The sequence below is a fragment of the Camelus dromedarius genome, chromosome 32 (genome assembly GCF_036321535.1).
Source record: "Camelus dromedarius isolate mCamDro1 chromosome 32, mCamDro1.pat, whole genome shotgun sequence".
NCBI classification, from domain to species: Eukaryota; Metazoa; Chordata; class Mammalia; order Artiodactyla; family Camelidae; genus Camelus; species Camelus dromedarius.
In genome coordinates this window covers 5,862,898-5,886,796 of record NC_087467.1, presented here as the reverse complement: position 1 = coordinate 5,886,796, position 23,899 = coordinate 5,862,898, and the positions used below count along the sequence as shown (strand labels likewise).

The following is a 23,899-nucleotide window of genomic DNA, read 5'->3' as shown; positions in this document are numbered from 1 at the left end:
TATCTGGGTGTTTATTTATATAAGTATATTCACATTTATTTACATACATAAGCATATGCATTTATATATGAAAGTTATCAGCCTAACGGATGATATTCTTACAAGTACTTTTATTTTTAAGACGTGTATATTGTCTTTGTGTATGTGTGTGTGTGAAAATATAGACATCTGTCATTTTATGAATATGCATAACTGTATGTAATTGTTGGTATACTTAATATTAAATCAAATTGTATAGATGGAACAAATATAATTAAAAACTGATATACAGCTTTCTGTAAACTTAATAAGGAATAGAACTTAGAGAATTAAGAAAAAGGGATAAATTTGCCCTATGCCTTAGAGCAATCATTCTTAACTTTTTGGGGTCCCAAATCCTGTTAGAATTTAATGAAAACTATGGCCCCAGGAAAATGAATGAGCATATATATATGTACATACATTATTGTGCCTGCAATTATGAGGGATTCACACATTCCTGAAGTACATAGAAGTCCTTGCACCCTCTGCTAAATTTTCTTTAAAAAATTTTTCCCATCAAATTATCAATTGTCTTTACTAAGTTTTTAACAGAAATGTCAAAACAGGAAAAAAAAAAAAAGTAAGACTAATGTTCAAGTGTTCCGTGATAGTGACATAAGAGATTTATTTCTGTTTAATCACTACCGGGCATACCGTCTTCCCTCTCGCCTCACTTGCAAATCCCTCTCTGTTGTTTCGCCTCCTGTTACCTACTTAACTTTCCCCTTCCACCACCCAGGATCCCACCCCGACGGCTGTAGTGGTAGGGCCTGCTTTGTTTACCTTCGGTCTGCCTGTTCCACTCCCTTCTGCCTTCTGCTGTAAGAAGAATCTCTCCAAAGACCAGTTAGGTTTTTTTTTTCATTGTTGTTACTGCTTTGTTTTATGTTTGAGACCAACTCACACAACGTTTAAGAGTTTGCAACGCAGAGTCAAAGAGACCTTGACTGCATTCAAAGCCCAGCCTTGTTCCAACCAGCCCCATGTGATATTGGACGTGCTGCTCGACCTTTTCAGTTTCCACTTGCTTATCTGTAAAATGAGGACAGTAATATAATTTATGGACTGCCGTAAGGATTAACGAGATAAGGCAGGTAAAGTGATTTAAAGTGATTAGCAAGGTACAAGGACATGAGATACTCAGTAAACATTTCCTGAATACATTAAACATTTAGCCTGGAGGTTTTTATAATTTAAGACTTTTACTAATTCCATGCTCCTTATTCTTTTTCAAAATTCCACCTCCTGCATCAGATCTTCCTGAATCCTATAGCCAGATGTGATCTCTCCCACTTCTTAATTCCTCAGACCTTTCATATTATTTTTTACAGCAGTAATAACATCAGTGGTGAAAAACTCTGGGGTCAGATTGGCTGGATGTGAATGTGGGTCACTTACTAGTTTTGTGACCTTGGGCAGGTCGTGTGAGTCCCCTATGGCTTATTTTCCTGATTTGTAAATTAGATATTAAAAAATAGTGTCTATCACAAAGGGCTTTTATGAGGACAAATACAACTAATTTCTAGAAATGACAAAACTATATAGAGAAAGCTGGAGGGGAATAGGAGCAGAGGAGACCGGGAGAAGGGACTGACTACAGATGGGCACGAGGGAACTCTCTGGAGTGATGAGATATTCTAAGACTGGACTGCAAAGATAAATAAGTAAATGCCATGACAAAAATGTTAAAAACTGGGCTGTGGCCACGCTTTCATAGCTGTATAAATTAACTGCTATTTATCAAACTGTACACTTAAGAGGAACAAATTTTATGGTATTCAAATTATACCCCAATGAAGCTGTTTTTAAAAATAAATAGAATATGTAGTCTATGGGAAAGACTCAGAGCAGCACCAGGCACATACGAAGCATCGCTGTGTCTGTTAGCTGTTCCTATGACCTTATCCTGCCTTGCGTTATGTATGATGCTTTACCAGGCTGTTCAGAGAGCATCGCAATGCCTACACTCACAGCTCTCTCCCCGTCTCCATAAGCTAAACCTGAGCTTAATCCCGGCACCAGCCCTTGTGCATCATTAGGTCCTCGGTAAACATCTCCTGAATGCACTGTGTGAGCCGATGGAGTTTGTGTCTAGTAAGAAAAAGTGCTGGTTTGGGTTGAGGGTCCTGCAGGGTTGTGTATAAGAAGTCTGAACTATGCATTTATATAACTGGTCTTTTACATCTTACATAATAGAGACCAGTCAGTGTCGAGTATGGCTTTTGAATTCCAAGGATTTTGGTGATCGTTCTGGTGCTAATCTCTACAGATGTAAGACTCCACCATGTGGTATTCCCAACATGCCAAAGCTGTCTTCATGTTACTTGAACATTCACCCTTTCCTCAAAGAATGAGTGACTCTTCCCAAATAACTTCTTTCAACACCCTGGGCAACAGTTTCCTAGGAACCAGGAAAAAAACTGTGAATGAGAGTCTACAAGAAAGGCAGGGATGTTCTGTGCTGTTTGGAAAATAATACCAAGGAGGAAGAGGAGAAAATTATTATTAGAAACAGTAATGATTAGAAAAGAACAACAAAAAATCCTTCTGTCCATGTCATCTTATTATTCAGCACTCTGGAAAAGAATAGTAATTATCAACTAAATACTGCTTGTTAGAAAGGAACAGAGGCCAAATGACCCCTATAGAGGCTCATCTAACCAGTGAGGCACTTGTTTTAGCCTAATGTAGAGTTCTTTAAAAGCAACATTCAAGATTTATATCTACCTGAAAGTTCTGGGGGTAGGATCAGTTTAATTTGGAGGGATTGGAAGTACAAAGTGCTGGGATTTTCTATGTTGTCAGAGAAAGGAAAGAGCTTTTCTTATGATAGTTAGAAGGAATGAAATAAAGCATTCTACCTTCTTGGGCATTTCTAAGTAAGCCCAGATCAGCGGGACTTTGATAGGCAGTCAAATTTAAGAACAAAATCCCTAGTTAGTCTGTTATTGCACAAATGCACTTTTTTAAAACATGATGTTGTGGATCACTGATGTTTACAAAACCAAAACAACCCGCTGAGTCTTCCATCTGCCATTGTTACATTTCAGGTGGGGAAATGGCTTCCTTCTAAAGCTTGGGGATGCCTATAATCTCTAATATAGTTCTCAGAATAGACCTTTCCATTTCCTTTTACTGAAAGCCCAAATTGTTTCCTTTATTGTTCATGCAGGGACGATGGCAGGAGTTAGGAGAGATGCATCCACATCTCCTATGACAACAGGAAGCCAAAAGGAGCTTGTAACCCCAACCACATCATCCGCCCAACATGGCACCTCCCGGTAAGTTGTCAAGGATTTTTTGCTTTAACACTCCAGATAAGAGCGGGGGTTTTTTTGAGTTATTTAATAAGAAGTGAAAAATCTTGACAATTCTTGATGTCTCTTACTCAAGAGAGAGGCTCTTATTTGGAAGTGTCCAGATTTGGCCAGGCTAAACTCATGGAGCCCTTTCCTCTGTACATGTCTTGCCTTAGTTGATAATGGTAATTGGCAAGGATTTTCATAGAAATGCAAAGCTAATCCTACCTCTCATCAACGAGTCTGCTTAGCATCATGTCCTTCCCAATGTATCATGGGTGGTGATACACTTGGACTATAAGCTTAGCTAACTGAATTAATGGATTCTAAAAACTACAGTGGGTTTTATACTACAATTAAAGAACTGTCAACATTTACTCATACCAGGGACATTTGAGGAGTTAATACTTTGATCAGTCTTTTCTGAAGTCAGGAAAAGAAATATGTTATTAAAATTTCTCCTAAGTCAACTCCTGTATTATATATTTAAAGCTAAATATATGAACATCAGCACCAAAAGGGCTTGTTTTATGTTTCCTTGGGGATATGATTATTTGAGCACTTAAATTCCTAGCAACTTACCAGATAAATATAGATTTTTTCAGACTTAATTTTAAAGAACTTTTGGGCACTGTCTCTAACATAGTGGGTAATAATAATTGCTATCATCCATTAAGCATTCACTAGGTGCCCAGCCCTGTGTATGCCTTATCTGATTTAGTCTTCATCACAGCCTTATGAGTTGGTAATACCGTAATCCTCATTTTCAAAATCAGGAAACTAAGGCTCAGAGAGATTGAGTGACTTGCCTAAGGTCACACAGCTGGTAAGAGGTAGACCCAGCATTTCAGACTCCAAAGCTCTTAATCTTAAGTATTATAATAGTTAACAATGACAATCTTCCTATTTTGGAAGCCACCCACAATCAAAAGAAAGTTTAACTAGTTTACCACATTCTCAGCCCATGATTCCTTCCTTCTGTTTTTAATGCTGCCATTAATGGCATTTTGCCAAAGACCTATAGTGAGTTGTGGTTCTTGAAGCTGTGATGGTGCTCCCTCTTTGGACCACTTAACATTGTGGCTTAATGCCTGTGCTCAGAGAGGATTCATCCTAGCTCACCTGGAGGAGTTTCTTTGGAGGAGTTGTAAGTAAAGAGGAAAGACAATCTGGATTTTCAAACTCAGTGACTTTTACTAGTTGAAGATCTTTGACGCTGAGATCCTCAGTGAGACCTTTCACACTGCTGTAATGTGTTTTTGATGGTTGCACTTCAGTTTAGAGAGCAGCATGAAAAAGAAGACTGAAATGTTTCCTCAGTAAGGGTTTTGTAGAACATTCTTAGCACACATTTTCTAAAATGACCATATCCACTTCGTTGAGTTTTACAAGCCCAGGTTAAAAAATTGCTGGGGAGGCTCCTATTTATGGAGCTTAAAAAAAGCTTTCTTTACCTGTTAGTTCTTAATACTGCAGATCAGCTAAATACAGATTCTCAGAAGCTTCTTAAATAATGAGCATTTGGGTAAATAAAACAATGTGTAGCACACCAGATTTTATCCTTAGAACTGCATAGTGGCATATTATAGGTCTATTATACAAAGTGCAGAGTCCAAAAAAACAGATTCAGTACTATGAAAATCAGTTACCAGGAAAACACAGTGGTTGCTTTCCAGATTTCAGAATCAAGATTATTTGAATTATTTTTATTTCAAAGTGTAAGGCAGGCATTTTTTATAGACAATTTTTACACGCAAACTCTTAATGCAAGAGAAAAACCTGTTGCTCCTCATCCCAACAAAAGCCTGAAGGTCCCGAGGAGAACAAGAGTAAGAGCCCTTTCTTTGTCCCCCTAACCCGCAAAACTTTTCTAGACCTGCAGAAAAGGATGGGGATGGGACAGATGCCAGTGGGAGACAGGTTTTCCTTTGTTCTCTGGACAGTGCTAACACCTAGAAGAGTCCCATATGGGTCCGTGTGCAGGTGATACAACCCTGTGTGGCAAAGTCATCTTTCTCATTCACAATGTAGGTTGCTAATTGTTCTCTCTGCTGCCTGTCAATATCATGTGAAATTTTCATTTCCCATTCAAGATGGGAAAAGTTGTGGCTGAAAATGTTAACATTTGCATTTTTATTTGTTGATTTATTTAAAGGACAGCCTCTCCTACAGCAATCCATCACTTGGTGACACCCCAAATATGAATACTGTATCGTAGACTTGCAGTTACATTGTGTAATAAGTGTTAGAGACAGTAAAGGAATGTTAACTATGTTGCAAATGTAATATTTATTGATGCATAAAGTTTATTGCTTTCCAGGTTCAATAATACTGACCATAGGACATTAATATCACTTAATCCTGATTTTAGCAGGGCACCTTTGTATGTAGAAATATTCATCTATCTCATGCTAACAAAATAAATCTGTAATTTACAGCACAAGCTAAGAGGGCTTTATAGTGTTCCGAGAGCTGCAATGCTTCTTGCATCCCATTTATTTCTGGCCTCCAACTCTGATCACACACCTCTGAGCTGTCCAAGAAAGTAACCACAGTGGGCATCTTGACGCAAGTGGGTGGCGCCACTGAACTAAGCAGTGCCATGCATTTCTGCTTGACCGGAACTGGTGACACCCACAGACCATTCCACCTGGAGAGAGGACTGTCATTCTGAACAGCTGATGGTTAGGTGCACCTTCGCTCAGAAAGAAAGTTGAACGAATACTTTTCCTGCCGTGACACTGAGTCAGAGTTTACCGATTCTACTTGATTCTCTGGCCTCCAGTGAGAAGCCAGAGCTGGGCAAGTTCCCAGTGAATCTGTTATGAGCACAAATGTTGCTGAAAATTAACCCTTTTGTGCCTTCCAGAATTAGTTGTGTCCACTGCCAGCATAAAGATCGTACAAGAAATATCTGAGACCCAAAGCAAAAGAAGTGATGTTAATTAGCAACCATCAGCTGTAATTGTCATCCCCATTAAGATGCAGAATTATGTAGTTCTTCGTTATAAATAACCTTTCTAATTGTACTTGATGTATGCCAATTTAATCAAAAAGTATACTTGCAACAGGCAGATATTTGCATTAATGTAGCTTTGGATCCTCAAATCTTTTATTTCAAATTTGACTGGGGAAAAAAGTCTATTACATGCTGTGTATTTTTTATATGTTGCTGTCTTTTTCTATTCAGGTATGTAGATCTGAGACATTTTATATTAAAATGAAGACAATATCTTCTGGATTATTTAATGAAACAGAAATCTTGTCACTTTTTTAAATACTAGTGGAGTTTCTATCTCTCAATCACATGATAACAAACTGATAAACAGACTCAGTCCTTGAAGTAAAAAGTTACTATGGCCCCTTCTCTGTTTTTCCCTGACTCATAAGTGTTAAGACTAGTTCTCTTGGCCTCTTTCTTGTGTCTCCTGTGAGATGTGAGGAGAGAGAGGCAGATCTCAACAAATCATGCTTAATTAGTGAATTTGGTGAACTGAAGTTAGCCTATTTCTAAGAAGTACTGTTCACCTCTCTAGCTTTTTTCAGAAAAATTAGTTTTCATCACAACACCAAGTTGAAGGTTTTTGTTTTACTTTGTTTTGTTTTTTGAGTTATGTCATGGGGGATAATTTTGTAGAACTTGTGTTTTGTTGAGGGGGGATGGAAATTTGTGTAAGTACTTTGAAGGACTTAATAGGTTATTTGGGGACTTTAAAAAAATAATAGCTTTGTTTCTTTTTTTTTTTTAAGACCTTGGTCCTTTGCTATCAAACCTTATACTTAATGTGTTCTGAAATTTTTGCTGTAAGTTTACACCTTGCTGAACTTCCCACAGCACAATTACCGGGGCACAGTCATGCTCACAGCTGACTTGAACGTGGCTCATGGAGACTCCTTTCCCACTGAGGTTGGGATCAAGGAACCCAGGCTCAGAATATTGGAGACTTGCAACCACACTCTCAAGCCCAGGCTAGGAAGGATCCAAGTACCCTGCAATCTAGAGCTTAAACTTCTCTCTGTTTTGAAGATACTGTTTTCCTTTGGGAAAATGTCTATCCAGGTCCTTTGCCCATCTTTTAAACAGACTATTTGCTTTTTGCTATGAGCTGTAAGAGTTCCTTATGCGTACTTATCAGATGTATAGTTTGCAGATATTTTATCCCAGTCCATAGGTTGCTGTTTCACTTTGTCAGCTGTTTCCTCTGCGGTGCAGAAGCTCTGTCGTTTGATGTAGTCCCACCTGTTTATTTTTGCTCTTGTTGCTTGAGCTTTTGCTGCCACAGCCAAAAACTTATTTCAAAGGTTGATGTCAGGAGCTTTTCTCCTGTGTTTTCTTCTAGGAGTTTTACAGTCTCTGGTCTTACATTTCAGTCTGAAATCCATCTTGAGTTAATTTTTGTATGTAGTGTAAGATGAGGGTCCAGTTTTCCCAGCATCATTTATTGAAGAGGCTCTCCTTTCCCTGTTGCATGTTGTTGGCGCCCTTGTTGAAAACTAGTTGACTGTTTATGCTTGGATTTGTTTTGGGGTTCTTGGTTCTGTCCCATGAGTCCGTGTGTTTTTTTATGCCAGTACCATACTGTTTTGATTACTATAGATTTATAATATAATTTGAAATCAAGAAGTGATTCCTCCAACTTTGTTCTTTCTCAAGATTGCTTTAGCTATTCAGAGCCTTTTAGGTTCCATGTAAATTTTAAGATTGCTTTTTCTATTTCTGTGAAAAATGTTATTGAAATTTTGATAGAGATTATATTGAATCTGTATATCACTTTGGGTGCTGTAGACGTTTTAACAATATTAATTATTCCAATCCATAAACACAGGGTATCTTTCTGTCTCCTTGTGTCCTCTTCAGTTCTTTTCATCAATGTTGTATAGTCTTCAATGTACAAATATTTCACCTCATTGATTAAATTTATTCCTAAGTATTTTATTCTTTTTGACACTATCATATTTTTTGCTTGATTTCCTCTTCTAATAGATCATTATTGGTGTAAAGAGACAGCTGATTTTTGTATCTCAATTTTCTATCCTGCAACTTTACTGAATTCATTCCTTACTTCTAACAGGTTTTTGTGCATGTGTGTGTGGAGTCTTTAGGGTTTCCTACATGCCACTTGAAGAGATAAATTTACTGCTTAACTATTTAGACGCCGTTTACTTCCTTCCTTCCTCCCTCCCTCCCTTTGTTGAATGGAAGTGGCAAGAACAAGCATCCTTGCTTTGTACCAAATCCTAGAGGGAAAGATTTCAGTGTTTCCCCCTTGAGTATGATGTTAGCTGTGGCCTTTTCATAAGTGGGCTTTATTATATTGAGGAAATTTCCTTCTATATGTATTTTATTGAGAGTTTTTAATCCTGAATAGATGCTGAACTTTTTCAAAGAAGATATACATACAGATTCCAACAGCTTAATGAAAAGATGCTCTTTGACACAACATTGTAAAATGACTATCACTCAATAAAAAAAAGTTAAAAAAAGAAAAGAAAAGAAAAGATGGTCAGCCTTACTAATCATCAGGTAAATGCAAATCAAAACCACAATGAGATATCACCTTATACCTGTTGGGATGGCTGTTATCAAAAAGATAACAAATATTGGCAAAGATGTGGAGAAAAGGGAACTCTTATACACTGTTGGTGGGAATGTAAATTGGTACGACTATTATGAAAAACATATGGAGGTTCCTCAAAAACTAAAATAGAGCTACCATATGATCCAGCAGTTCCACTTTTGGATATATATATGGAGGAAATAAAATAAGTACCTCAAAGAGATATCTGCACCCTCATGGTCATTCCAGCATTATTCACAGTAGCCAAGGTGTGGAAACAACCTGAGTCTCTATCAATATATGAATGGACTATGGAATATTATTCAGCCTTAAAAAAAGATCTGTTAAGTGAAATAAGCTAGACACAAAAATACTGCATGATCTCACTTAGATGTGGAATCTAAAATGGCCAAGTCATAGAAGCAGAGAGTAGAGTGGTGGTTACTGGGAGTGGGAAGGTGGAGGAAATGGGATGTTGGTCAAAGGGCACAAAGTTGCAGTTATGCGGGATGATTAAGTCCAGAAATCTAATGTACAGCGTGGTGACTATAGTTAGCAATACTGTATTAAAATAGTGGAAATTTGCTAAAAGAGTAGATTTCAGGTGCTGTTACCACACATAGAAAAATAATTATAATTATACAGGGAGATGGATATGTTAATTAGCTTGACTGTAGTAATTTCATTATGCATATGTATATATCAAAACATCATGTTGTATAATATCTACAGTTTTTATTTTTTTAATGAGTGTTTTTTTAATCTTTATTTTCACCTTAAGTAGCTTGACATGAAAATCCAGTTGCTTCCAGCTCTAGATGTGATGGTACAGCCTTTAAAAAGTGCTTGGACAGCTGGTGGTAGCTTGGTCCTCTGCTGTGCCAGGGAGGGGGACAACTCTTCCTGCATTTGTCCCCCTTCTTTCCCTGTGGGTTATAAACGAAGGCTTTGGCCCCTGGGCAGTTTAAGCATTGTTTAGTTTCCCACTGTACATTGCCAGGAACCACTCAGATTACAAAGAAGGGAAAATCGTGTAAATATGCTGTTCCTGATTATAACAAGGATCTGTTTTATCTCTGGCAGCAAAATTCTGGATTGACAGCTGCCAGGGGATTCAAAACCTTCACAAGAAAAACATTTCTATTATACTAGTAACAAAAATATAATGCTGAAAATTATAATTACCTGTTCACAGTCCTTGGCATGGCACCTTAGAGCTGTCAGAACAATTTAACATGCATTGTCTCATTTAAATCACACTCAAGCCCCAAGAGGTAAGTAGGAGTATTTTACAATGAGGAAATGAGAACTGAAGGAGACCGAGTGACTGTCCAAGGTCACACAGTAAGGAAGCAGAGAAGACCTGAATGCGGTGCTTCTGATCCCAAATTTCAGTGTTTTTTTTTCATTCTTCCACACTGTGTGGAACTTGGATTTGGTTCTGAGGTGTAGGCACTAAGCTGATAAAATTCTGGTTTACAGTAGGAATTGGACAGACTTACTTCAAGAGTTAGAATTTGTTTGTATAACTTGATATGAAGAAACGCAGTCTTACAGAGAAGGGAAGTGCTGTGTCCCTTACACACAGCAGCCAAATTGCAATGCTTTCTTGCGCTTGTGCCCAGAATCCTAACTGTAACAAAATCTTTCTTCAAAAAAAATCAGACTTTTTCTCACCTATACATTCACACAAATATTTTTAGTACTTAACCAAATTTCCGCAAGTGCCTAGCACACAATAATGTGTTATTTTGCCAAGATGGAGAGAAAGGTACTAAACTAAAATCCCAAACCTCAAACTAGAGCCTTACAGGTACTGCTTGGCTTCACGTGGTAGGTTTGAGCAGCAGACCTCACTGCCACTGTACAATAGAGCCCATGAGTGATGACCATACAGGTCAATTCTGGCTACTATTCGTTGGGCTTGTTCAGCTATATCCATTCATAATGTGTGTTCATACACATTACATATCACTGTAAAGCTCCTTTAATGACTATTAAAACTCAGTTTCGAAGTATTAGATAGGTTTTCCTCTTAGATTTTTCAAAATGACTTCCAAAAACGTGGGCTCCTAGGCCAAGAACTATCATCTTGGCTTTATCTGCCCTCCAAGTAACAGTTCACGCACTGCACACAATCAAAGTAGCATTTACTATAACTTTTCCATTTTGTGTATATTGTAAACAACAAAATAAAAACAAAACTTAATAAAACATTGTACATAAAATGACGACAATAAAAAGGGATAATATGAAAGCTTCAGAAAACAATGGGTTGATGTAAAAGAAAAAATGAAGTTACAAATATAACTGTCTTCCATATCAGGAGAACGAAAAGCCCAGCCATTCAAAAGGGGTTTTATTTAAACTGGGTTGATAAAGTGAAATTCCCTGCCAGCAGGTGCCTTGCTAACAAGAACAGTTGAATGCATGGCAATTCTTATGTGTTGGAGGAAAAGATGTTGCTTTTAGTTAAGCCATGATGTTGGGCTGTTACTGTGATTCCCACCGTTAAAAGCCATTAATAAAATCATCCATTCATCTTGCGCACACTGCTTATAGAGTGTGCAAATTAAGAAAACTGAAATAAATAGGACAGGTAGAAATGATGAAGACACAGTATAATTCCAAGAAGTGAATTCAGCTCGAGAAACTTGTCAAGACATCCTTGACACAGGAGGAACATACCGCACAGGAAAGGTGTACATTACAGCAGCTTTACTGGTCACTTTCTAGTCCTTGGCGTCAGGGAATCTCTCTAAATTCTAGGTGAAGGGATTATAAGAGCTGTTTTTCGCACTTTCCTACATTTTCCAGATGTTCTACAACAATAATGTATTACAGAATTTTAAAAACAATATTTAAAAGGAAAACAAAGGGCACACATTTATTGGAAGTAAACCCATTTCAAAAGTTTGCACTCTGCAGTTCCAGGTAGTCGCAAAAAAACGAAGGTTACCCTTGGAACATATGACATAATTATGTTATCTCTTTGTTGAGCCAGCAATAGGTGAGGATTATGCTTCCTTGGTGGGTCTCCTCCAGGAGACCCTGAACTCTGAAAAACGCTGCGATTGGTGACATCTGTGCAGCATTGCCAGTTCCTGCGATCATTTCACAGTTTCTCCCCTCATGAACTGCTGTTTTAGAGTTGTTCACTTGGTCCAAGGTCATCAAATTCCCTAAACCTCAATGTTAAGAAACATTTGTTGAGTGTCCCTCGCCGTCCTAGACACTTGTATAAAAATTCGTTAATGTATGTTACCTAATGTAATCCTTAAAACAGTCATGAGAAAGGAAAGCTCAGAGAGGCAATTAGAGAACAGCGAAGAGCCCAGGGGTAATCACTGTAACACCGAGGTTTATAGGCCTAGGTTTGAATGCTAGCCTCTGTGGTTTTGAACTAATCACTTAATTTAATCTATTAAATGGGGATAATAACATCTCCCTTGCAGTCTTATGATGATTAAGCAAGACAGTTTACATAAAGCACTAAGCACAGTCCTGGCATATGGCTAAGTCATAGCTATCGCTGTGGAACTTCCCAAGGCCAGACAGGCAATGAGAACAAAGCTCACGTTTGAACCTTGCCGGCGTGATCCCAAGCTCTATGTGAGTTCCCTGACAAAAGATTAGGAATAGGGTGCAGTTCATATCAAAGGCAATAGGGCTGTATTTTTTAATATTCACCACGCAGACGTGCTTGCGAACACGCCTGTTCCTTTATCTCCCTGAGCCTGATTCCTCGTGTGAAAATAAGAATATCACTAACTACCTTGCAGATTTGCTCAGAGGATTAAATGTAACTAGGTGTGCAAAGCCTTAACTTGGTGCTGGCCGCAGCGTGCACTCAGTGTTAGCTTCTTTCTCTGTGGTCTGGGCAACAAGACTTTTGGGGGGCATCTACCAAATGTGCTGAGGGGCAGTGCTCTGAAGTGTAGCCTAGAAGTGAACTGAATGACCCTGCTTTCAAAGTTACTGATAGTGGATTTCTTCCCATAATTAGCCCTTTATAAAAATTCTGAAAGGGCTTAGTTCCCTTCCGAGCAGAGTTCTGAAATCTGTCTGCACACTGGAATCACTTAGGAATCTTTGTCAAAGTACCTATCTCTAGGCCTCGCCCAGATTCATTGAATCAGAATTGCCAGGAATGGGCACCAGCAATGTGTATTTCTTTTTCCCCGATGGCTCTGGTGTACTTGGTCTAAAGACACACATTTGGAAGCCCCTGCTCTGGAGCTGCCTGTCTTTTCACTACCTAACTCCTGCACACCAGCATTCTCCCTTCCTCCTTTCTGCCCTCAACCTGCCCCAGGGCCTTTTCTTTCCATTAGCAATTTTCTTTAGCCATTGTCATCCTCTCCCCAAGGGACTATCAGAATACAATAATAACCCTGCAGTGAAAAAAGAAATGATTAAGAAGACCTTGAAGAATTCCACTTATCAATCTCAACTGTTTAAATTGGAAACCGATCCCTAAGACATATTATTGACGGCATCCTTTTCCATAAAATGCTTATGGACACATCATTCTATCTATGAGGGAACCCTCAGCAAACAGGAGAAAGGCTCCTAAGGAAATCACTCCTAATGTTTTCTACCTCTTTCCTCCTTCTCTGATTTATCCTTTCTCATAGTACTTATCACCTTCCAATGTACTATACAGTTTATTGATGTGTTTTATTTGTCATCTCCCTGTCCTATGCCACGTAGAATGTAAATTCATGAGGACAAAGATTTCTATTTATTGCTATTTCCCTGTGCTAGAGCAGAGCCTGGCTCATAATAGACATTTAATAAATATTTGTTGGATGAATGAAAATGAATGCATGATCACAAAACAAATGTTTCCTTATTTCTTTTTAAATGTTTTTTGTTGGGGGCAGGGCAGGTAATTAGGTTTGTTTATTTATTTATTTATTTTTGGAGGAGATACTGGGGATTGAACCCGGGACCTCATGCATGCTAAGCGTGGGCTCTACCACTTGAGCTATACCCTCCCCCCCAAATGTTTTCTTTTAAGTTGACCAGTTCATACATTCATGGAGACAACTATTTTACTTCAGTTCTTCTCCACGTCTGCAAAAGAATCATGGTTTGTACCAGCTTATACGTTTGTTGTGCTTCATTTACTTCCTAAAACTTTTTGCATTTTCATCTACTGGAAGATTTTCCCATTTTATAAGAATTGGAAATGTCTAGGTTTTCAGGAGGTTTCCAGGCTGGAGGACAGCAGATTCTCAATGGTGACCAGTGTCAGCATGTTCTTTGCATTGGAATTTGATTGCTTAGGTAATGTCTCATGATTGTGTTCACTTAGTGCGTATAGAATATACCCCATTCTGTTTTCTTGTGCTCAGCCATTCACAGAGCTTCTTCTAAAGCTCTGCTTTGGCCTGTGGCTAGTTTTTTGTTTGGATTTTCTCAAGTTAAAACCCTTGAATGCAGACAGGCAGCAGGGCTTATAGGAAAGGGCTTTAGAATTAAAGTGCAAAGACTTGGATTCATCCTGCCTTTACAGCTTAGCAGGGCAAAACCCTACCAGAGTCCCTGACCACATGGGACCCAAGTTTTCCAGCCGTCCATCCTATGTCTGAATCTTACCCTTTGTTTAGAGAGAAAATCAAAATGAAAACATTGGTGCCTATTTCTTGATTTCAGAGTACTTTACACATTTTGAAGATAAAATAATTAATAGATGAATATTTTCAAAAGTAATTAAATAATTGATTTCACAGTAACATGGTTCAAACTTCTTTTTAAAATCTTTGGTTTTTGTTCCATCCAGTAGCTTAGAAATGCTAAGTAGATAAGCAGACTTGGCACCACGTCATTCACAGCACAGCGAAGAGAAGTTCCGTGGGTGTCTCTGGCCTTCCCTGTCGACAGGGCCAGGTACACTTCACATTCCCTGAGATTATGCTCTGTGAACATGTGTTTACTGAAGGCTTTTTTCATTTTTGGTGCTTAAACGAAATTGTGTCTTACTTTAGGAAGGACACCAGGAGAAAAAGAGAAAAAAATTAGTATCCTTGAAGTCCAAATTGAGGTCATTAGTCATATTGAAAAAGGTGACTGTATATTAGTATAGGCGGCATGCTTTGCCTTAGGAAAAGAATGGTCAGGATCATGCAGAAGAGTGCCAAGAATGCCACTGAGTAAATCAAAGACTTTATCAACAAGAATTCTTATAATGAAGAAGATAGAGAATAATGTAGTAGTTAAAGGTCATTGACTAATGTGTTTTTCAGCTCAGCTGGACACTTCTATACACTGTTTATATATTCAAATATATATATATATACACACACCACTTTGAATATATTTAACACTTTACGTATTTCCCCCCATAAATGATTTGCTTTTGATATTAATGAGATAAGCTCCCCACCAAAAGAGATATGACAGTCCTTTTTTATTTTTTTCTTTCAGCCTAGCTTTTCTTTATTTCTTACAGAGAAATTCATTTCAACATTTTGTATCATCTGGAAATTTTTGTGAGTTTAACCACAAAAATTAAGAGACAGGTACATATAAAAGTTCTTTATAAATAGTAAAGGGGAAATACATGAATATTGTTATTTTCATTTCCCTTAAGACTTCTGGAAGATGTCTTCTATACCTTTTTAGAGAATATGAATGAGCCACTTGCTGTACAAATCCTAACATTACCCATGAAAGAAAGATTCCAAGTTGGTCTTGAAACTCAAGAGTAATTGGCCAGTGCGTTACCTGTTTACTTGCCAAATCTTTCATTGATTTTCTTTCTGATATGAGGGCATACTGAAGTAAGACGATTACTGAGATTGGAAGTTCATCATCTTGTTGCTTGGTACTCGTCCCTAACTGCTTATAATAATATAAGCTTGGTTGTATATATATATAATAAATATACAATATATATAATATTATTATATATAATTTATTGTTTATAATATATAATTTATTATTATTATATAATATATAACATAATATATAATAATATAATATATAATTATATTATATTATACATAATATACTAATTATATAATATATATTACATATGTATTTGTGTGTATAATATATACGCACAAACAATATATAATGTATAATTATAAAATATTATAATTATAATACATAATTTATTATATATAATATATAATAAAAGCTTGGTTGGAATGTAAGCCTTTGGCCGGCAAGGGGAGAGTGATCACTGTTACACATGAGAAGCCGTTTCTTCCTTGGTCCGAGGCTAATTAGTGGCTGAACCAAGACTGGAGCTGGCTCGGGAACCACTGGGAACCAGGACGCCCAGGACAGTAGGAGAGTGAGGAGTCGGCGGTACTGCTGTGAGGTTCGTAGGGGAGCCACCCTCTGCCAGGACTGCAGTCTCCCTTTGCTCCTCGTCCAGGTGCTGCTGGAGCTCGGTAGCTTTTCCAGATCTGTCCCCTTCAGTAAGTTTTTGCTTCACCACAGCTTGCCCCAGTTCTTTTATCTTCTCCCTTTGAATATAAATATTTTTGTGAACAGCAGAATGTTTCTACTGAGGTACGACTGTAGGTCGCGTGGCACTGACTTATTCAAGCCGGAAGGGTTCACGCTAGGACTGTAGCATGGTACCGTTACTTCAGAGGAGCCTTTTGTATCAGTGTGAACATTTTAATTTCACGCCCTGCAGACTTCACAGTCTTTTGTGCCCTCTCTGCTCCTGTTGTTGCATAAAGGGCAAATCCGTGTGTCACATTCATTTTAGATTGAAAAAAAGTAAAGCTGATCCATTTGAGATCTCCAAACAGAGACAGATAAAAATCTGTTAGCAAGAAGCTTTTATCAAGGGGAAAAAAATAATTATTTTTCAGCTAATATGGCTTTCCATATGGTTGAATGTGGCCTCAAGGCATAAAAGAGAGAAAAAAAAACCCTCTGTTAACATTGGTTACTGGTACTTTTTCATTAGTGCAAATTATCATGAATTTACTGATTGAAACACAAGGTATCTCCAAGTGTTTGGGTATCAAAAATAATCAGACTGGGGCCAAGATCTTTTTTTAACCAGTCATTGCTGGCAAAGAAATTAAAATTTCTCCTTTACACAACTGTTTATTTGCAAAAGAAAAGGAAACATTGTAGTAGAGAAAGCTGTCAGTGTAAGGAAGAGTCTGAAAAAAGGTAATAGCAAACAAGGTGGAAACAAATCGGAACTTATCATTTAAATTGGATATTTGATTTAAGTGAATTTTTTTTTAAAATGAAGTTAAAAGCTCACATATGGAAGTTTTCCATACCAGAGGTTTAAGCTCAAAGATATCACAGAATTAGAATTATAGCTAATTATCATAAATTATTTAACATTAACTTCTAAGGGATCATTTAGCCTTTACAAAAATTATGAGATAGTGCATAGGCTATAATGAGCTATTTCAAATTTACTTTCTTGCCACCACCTTCAGCCTGTGGTCCCAGCCAGGTTTAACTGCTGAATGAGGTCGGTCTGCTACAGCATGGGCACCTGGCATTCACTCCCCAATAATGCCTACTGCAGCCCTTTTTAGAGAGCTGTTCCACAGGGGCGAGGGAAGATCCATTCAAGAATCTGTTTGCTAATGAGTTTTTAAAGGCACTGACACCAGCGATGTGGCAGCAATCACTTAAGTAAGCACTCACGCTTACTTGGGACAATTGTGATGGTAATTTATATTTTTTAAAGTGACATTTAAAACTACTTACAATCCTTCCACCCACTTTATACACCATTGGTAATATTTTAGTGTTTAGTATATTTCCTTCCTATCCTTTTTTTCCTTCACTTCTTATATGTTTCTCTTTTTTTAGGCTACGTTTTTCTAAATTGTGAAATACCTGGGAGTTTAAAAACTCTTCTTGGTGTTAACTATCCCATGAATAAATAAGAAAGAGGTGCATGGGATTTAGCAGTAATAAAATCGCCGAGATAGACCTCTTAGCAAGGCTGATGGTTGGAATGAGAATGTCTGTGTTTCTCTCCTAAGTTATGTTAGGAGTGCTGCAGTGTGATTGTGTTTCCCATAAAACTTTTCTCCTTTTTATTCTTTGTTGGATCCACACACAAATTTAATCAGAAGTATAAATCGCTGCTATAAAGCATATGGCATATTCTAAACACGACCCCTTCATCTATCTTTCAGATGAGGAAAATATGTATTAAAGTTAAATCACACAATTAGAATGAATTTCTTTGTCGAGGAGAAAAAAAAAAACAATTAAATGTAATCTTCCTGGTCGGGAGTAGCGCAAGACCAAGGAGCTTACTGGAGGATCCCAGTCCTATTTGCCACTTGCCATTCTGCTTTGTCAGTTTTCAGGGGCAGGGGCAGCTTTGGCAAGCCATATTGCTTTATCTTCTGGGCACCTGGAGTTTGAGCTAAGAAAGAATATTATTGTCTTGCTCTGAGCCTCTCTTAAGACATCAAAATAATATTGGACCTTCACCTTAGCATACTCCGTTTATTTATTCTTTACCTCCTTCCTTCCATTTATCATTAACTTTGACCCAAACAAGGGATGTCAGGTTCAGTTTCCATGCTGGCCCAGTGCCAGCTGGCGTGAGCCAGGAGATCCTGGCCGTCCCATCAGTCTTCATCAGTTTCGGTCTTTCTTACTGACACCTCTTGTTACTTTAATATCAAATTTCTTGTGCTTTTCCTTGTCATCCAATTTTCTAAATTTTTCCAAACTGGGGTAGGTAGTTGATCTGTCTGGGTCTTGTTACTGCCAGAGCCGTGGGTTCCCCAGTGTTGGTAATGTTCTGTCAAAACTCTGGTTTCTTCCCCATCAATTTCTGCTTTTTCCATTCCATGTGTTTACAACAGTGGAAATATTTTCACCCTGTTTGGCTACTCTCGTTTTTTCCCCTGTTGACTCCTCTTCCTTTCCTCGCTTTCTACTGAACCCTTCTAATTTTCCTGGCATCAGTAAAGCCCAGTGAAAGAAGCTGGGACAGTAAATCACATATGGTTTCTTGCGCTATTTCTTATCCACACCCACCCCCTACCCCCTCCTCATCACCAAGCAACATGGGAGGAACGTTAGGTGCACTGAAGTCACATCTCTCCCCATGGCCTGGTCAAGCATGTTCATTAGGAGGACATCCTGGTAACCGTAATGCCAGTCCACCATGACTTGCGTTCACAGCATATCAGCTGCTTCCCCAGCAGCTTTCCATTTTGCATTTAACAGGGGAGTTGGGCAATTGCCTCTTTCAGGACAGGCATTGTGTATTGTTGCTCTTTTTGACCCCAAAAGACTGGATGTTCCCCCATCTCTAATTTTCATCCAAGATGTCACAGACTATAACCAGTTGGGGGGTCATATATTAACCAACACATGCCTCTTTATGCAGCTGAATCCAGAATTAGGGAAACAGTGAATCCATAATCCTGAAAAACCCATAGGGGGTTGCTGGATTCATCAGCAAAGTGGGTGAGCTCTTTAACTGTATATCCCCAGTTTCTGTTGTTTCATGATTTTGCCCTCTGCCAACCTGTATCACCTTCTCTGTGACCACAGGATAGAAGGGTATAATCTACTATGTTAAATTGCAAGTATCTGAGGTCTCTTCCAAAGAATTTCTGTTTCAGCTTGCGTACAGTCAGTTCAGGTCTCCCGGCTTCAGCTCTGACACTGAGAGCAAGCAGAACACCTTCCTGTCTGGCTCATGCTGTCCCCACTAATGCAGCCCTGAGCGCCTGGTTTTACTTAAACTAAAGGCAACAGCCTGCGGCACACACAGAGAAACTGTATGTGTAGGGGCGGGGGTGTTTCCTTTCTGTTGGGCTGTTCTCACTAATAGGTTCATATAAAGTCCATCTACCATATTGTCTTTCTTTTTGAAAGTACAAACAGTCATAAAACAAAACACTACCATTTAATTTTGTAATCTTAAATTTCAAACAATGCACTGATGAATTATTAATGTCATAGAATGTTTTCAATAATGTGTAGCATAAAACGGAATGGATACATGTCCATATGTGCCTTGAACTTAAGTGTACGCTAATAAACAGGGTACCTGGCATCTCTTTGGCCTAGCAGACTTTACAAGCAAGCCTTTCCCCTCTGTTTTGGTTTCTGTGTTATGTTCCCCAGAAGTCAATTTACTGCTTTTCCTACTGGAGCCTCGCAGGTAACATTCTTTGACTCCAAGCTAACAGTGCTTTTCTCTCGAGATAACCAAGGTTGGGGTCCATAAATTTCACTTGTCATTCTGGCTTCCAGCCATATTAAACTAGGCTTTAATTCATAATTACTAGGAAGCTATAATTCCATAGGAAAAAAGAATATTTTATATTAAATGGCCATTATCTAACCTCATGATTTCACAAAATGATTAAGATGCCAGAAAATAATTAAGATGTCAAGTTCCCCAATACTTAAAAGTACAGACAGGGGAGCAGGGGTGGTAAATTTTTTTAACCTGTGTGTAGCTCTTACTACAGTGACAGAAAAGAAATTCTCCTTAAATAATTTCATTTTTATAGTTGCATAAATTATCAGATTTGCCCAAATTTTCTTTCCGTATCAAAATCTCTGAGATCAAGTACATTGCTTGCATAGGGACAGTCTTTTACCGAAAGAATAGACAGAATAGAGAGCCCACATAAGTATAATGAACCAGTCTTGATAAAGGAGCAAAGGCGATACAGTGGAGCAAAGATAACCTTTCAACAAATGCTCAAAGATAGCCTGAAACAACTAGACATCCATGTGCAAAAAGATGGGTCTGAACACAGACCTTCCACCTTCCACATAAATGAACTCCAAATGTAAAATGCAAAACTATAAAACTCCTAGAAGATAACAGGAGAAAACCTAGATGGCCTTGGGTATAATGATTTCTCCTTAAATACCACACCAAAGGTACCATCCATGAAAGAGAGAATTGATAAGATGGACTTCACTAAAATTAAAAACTTCTGCTCTGCAAAAGACAATGTCAAGAGAATGAGAAGGCAAGCCACAGACCGGGAGAAAATATTTGCAAAACGCACATCTGATCAAGAACTATTGTCCAAAATATACAAAGAATCTTTACAGCACAACAGTAAGAAAGCTAATGATCAGATCATAAAATGGACCAAAGATCTTAACAGATAACTTTGTGAAGAAGATATGCCGATGGAAAATAAGCATATGAAAAGATGCCCACATGTTTAGTTATCAGGGAAATGCAGATTAAAACGACCATGAGATACCACTGAAATGGCCTAAGTCTGAAACAGTGACAACAGTAAATGCTGGTGCGGATGTGGAGCAGCAGGAACTCTCATTCATTGCTGGTGGAAATGCAAAATAGCACAGCCACAATTTGGAACACAATTTGGCAGTTTCTTACAAGACTAGATATATTCTTGCCCTATGATCCAGTAATCATGCTCCTTGACATTTACCCAAAAAGGCTGAAAACTGATATCCACACAAAAACCTGTACATAGATGTTTATAGCAGCTTTATTCATAATAGCGAAAACTTAGAAGCAACCGAGATGCCCTTCAGAATGTGGATGGGTAAATAATGATGTGAATAATACATGCAGACGATGGAATATCATTCAGCACTGAAAAGAGAGGAGCTACTGAGCTGTTGTGTGGCAGGTCAGGATATTCACCCCTTGTATCAAAAGTTCATGGAACTGATGATGGTTAAGATCACGAGGACAAATAAACTTTGCCATTGACACTAATGATTCAATAACACATAATAAACTAAAATATCTTCCTCAAAGTAGCTGCTGATGAATAAAATGATGAATAACCATAGCTTTCATTATTATAGGAAAATATAAATAAAATAACATGACCAGGAGATTTTATTGTTATTTGTGCCTTGTAATATGTTATATTAAAATTATTTTTGATTGAAGGATCTCCCATATGCCCATTATCTTTCTGGTAAATTCTTTAGCCTCCCTCCAAGGTGCAACTGACTTTGCATAGTATTCACTCTTTGGCTTATAAGCACTTCAGGAAGAAATATGTTAAGTTAGAGTTGCAGACTCTTTTTGTGACAACACCTCTGTTGAATGGAGAACAAGAGTTAGAAAGGTCATCCTGTGCCTTCGTATATCTGACTTTCTCTGCATCTCTGTGAATAGTTCTCCTGTGAAGTCGACAGTCTCATACGCAGGTTTGAGACCACTCCTTTTTCTTACTAACCTTTTTGCTGATGTTTGACAAATGATTGTGAAGCACTTATAAAATATGCTGTATCTTCTATTTTTCAGAAACCTAAATGCCAGCCTAAGTTTGCTTTAGCAATTAAAAAGTAGAGAACTTTTGAGAGGAACTATTCTAGGATTCTTGAGAAGACCTGTTTTAGGACTCCTAGCCCAGTGTGGTAATTGGTTATCCTTCTGCCCCCTTTATAAATTCATTCTTTCTTGAATTGGTACCATTTCTTTTCCGCCACTGCAGTAAGAATCATATATAGGGATGTAAAGAACCATAAGAAGGACTATAAGCAAATTTAAATAAATATAGATTATGTTCCCCCTATAAATACAGATTTTTAAACCCTAAAATAATCATAAAAATCTAATTCAAGAATAAATGTAAAGAATAATACTATATAACCAAGTAGAATATATTCCAGGAATTTAAATGCGGTTACTATTTTGAAAGTCAAAAATAGAATATTTCTTAACAATATATCAAAAAAGAAACAGTATATTATCATCTTAGTATATATTGAAAAGTTACTTGATAAAATTAATTTTTCATTCCTGACTTTAGTAAGCCAAAAGAGAAAATACTTCTTATCATAATAAAGAATATCTAGATGAAAAATGCTAAATAGTAAAAAAAAAAAAAAAGGTAGAATAATTCCTATTAGATCAGAATTATACAAAGGTACCTATAAAACTTGTAGTTTTAGCATTGCCCTTGAAGTTCTAGCCAGTACAATAATATAAGAAAAAATAATGCAAATATGGGAAAACACATAAACTTTATCATTATCTGTATTCAATGTAACTGTCCACCCATAAAACCCGATAAAAATCAATTGAAAAAATAATTTAAGGAATTAAGAGAGTTTGATAATGTAAAAAACTCAATTACTGTAAATCTTGACACCAGCATTAGCTATTTAAAAGATATAGCAGGGGGTGGTGATGCATTTATAATAGCAGTGAAAAAATTCAGAAATTCCTAATAATAAACTTAGAAATTTATAGAACCTTTCTGCAAATATATTTCCTAGCTAGGATGATTAATTGAGCACTTACATTTATCTCTTCTATTTCCTGAGACACCAGTAAAATGAGAGTAAATGAATGTTTTTAAAGGTATAAATCCATGAAAATAAATGGGAGAAGATTCATCAATATACCAGAGATTTATATACATTTTTGGAAAATGGAAAATGAATGGAGGATTAGTAATATTAAACAAGATAGAGAAAGCTACCACATAGGAAGCACTGAGAAAGGTATTCAAACGAAAAGAGATTGATACCACAGAACTTTGTAAAGGTTTGGGAATTAGACGCAATGTGAACCATGAAGAGTGGTGATATGGGGTAGAACTGAAAATAGTATGAGAGGGACATTTGAAGCAAGAATCAAAAAACCCAGTTCTGCTGCCACAGTACCATATGTAGAATATTAGTCCCTGGCAAAAGACGGGTATTGAAGTCTCTGGAGAGATTCAGTAGAGAAGAGAAGACTCAGGAATATCAGATACTTTGGAAGATGAGATGAGTTGAGTAGCACTGAAAATGGGATGAAGTCAAATCTACAAATGGAAAGGTCAGCCTCCTTCCCTGTCCTAGAAGTAGACCACGTCTCCCTCCCAAACAGAATACTGGAAGAGTCTTCTCTGAAGAAGCTTAATAGTCTCCAAATACTGACATGAAGTGGTACACCCACTTTGGAAAACAGTCTGGCAGTTCCTTGAAAGGTTAGACATTGAGTTTATAATCCCACCCCTAGGTATCTACCCGAAGAAAATGAAAACATATGTCTCTGCTAAAAACGTGTACATGAGTGTTCACAGCAGCACTGTTCAC

General features: G+C 37.6%; 1 protein-coding gene across 4 annotated transcripts in view; it reads left to right on the top strand.

Moving 5' to 3' along the window:
* The window catches only part of KIAA1328 (KIAA1328 ortholog), a 171,373-nt gene that overhangs the window by 129,469 nt on the left and 18,005 nt on the right, over window positions 1–23,899 (top strand). For all 4 annotated transcript variants that reach the window (XM_064481494.1, XM_031438937.2, XM_031438939.2 and 1 more), the window contains one exon: window positions 3,194–3,302. In XM_064481494.1, coding sequence (XP_064337564.1) covers window positions 3,194–3,302 — 109 coding nt within the window. The remainder of the gene's footprint in view (window positions 1–3,193; window positions 3,303–23,899) is intronic.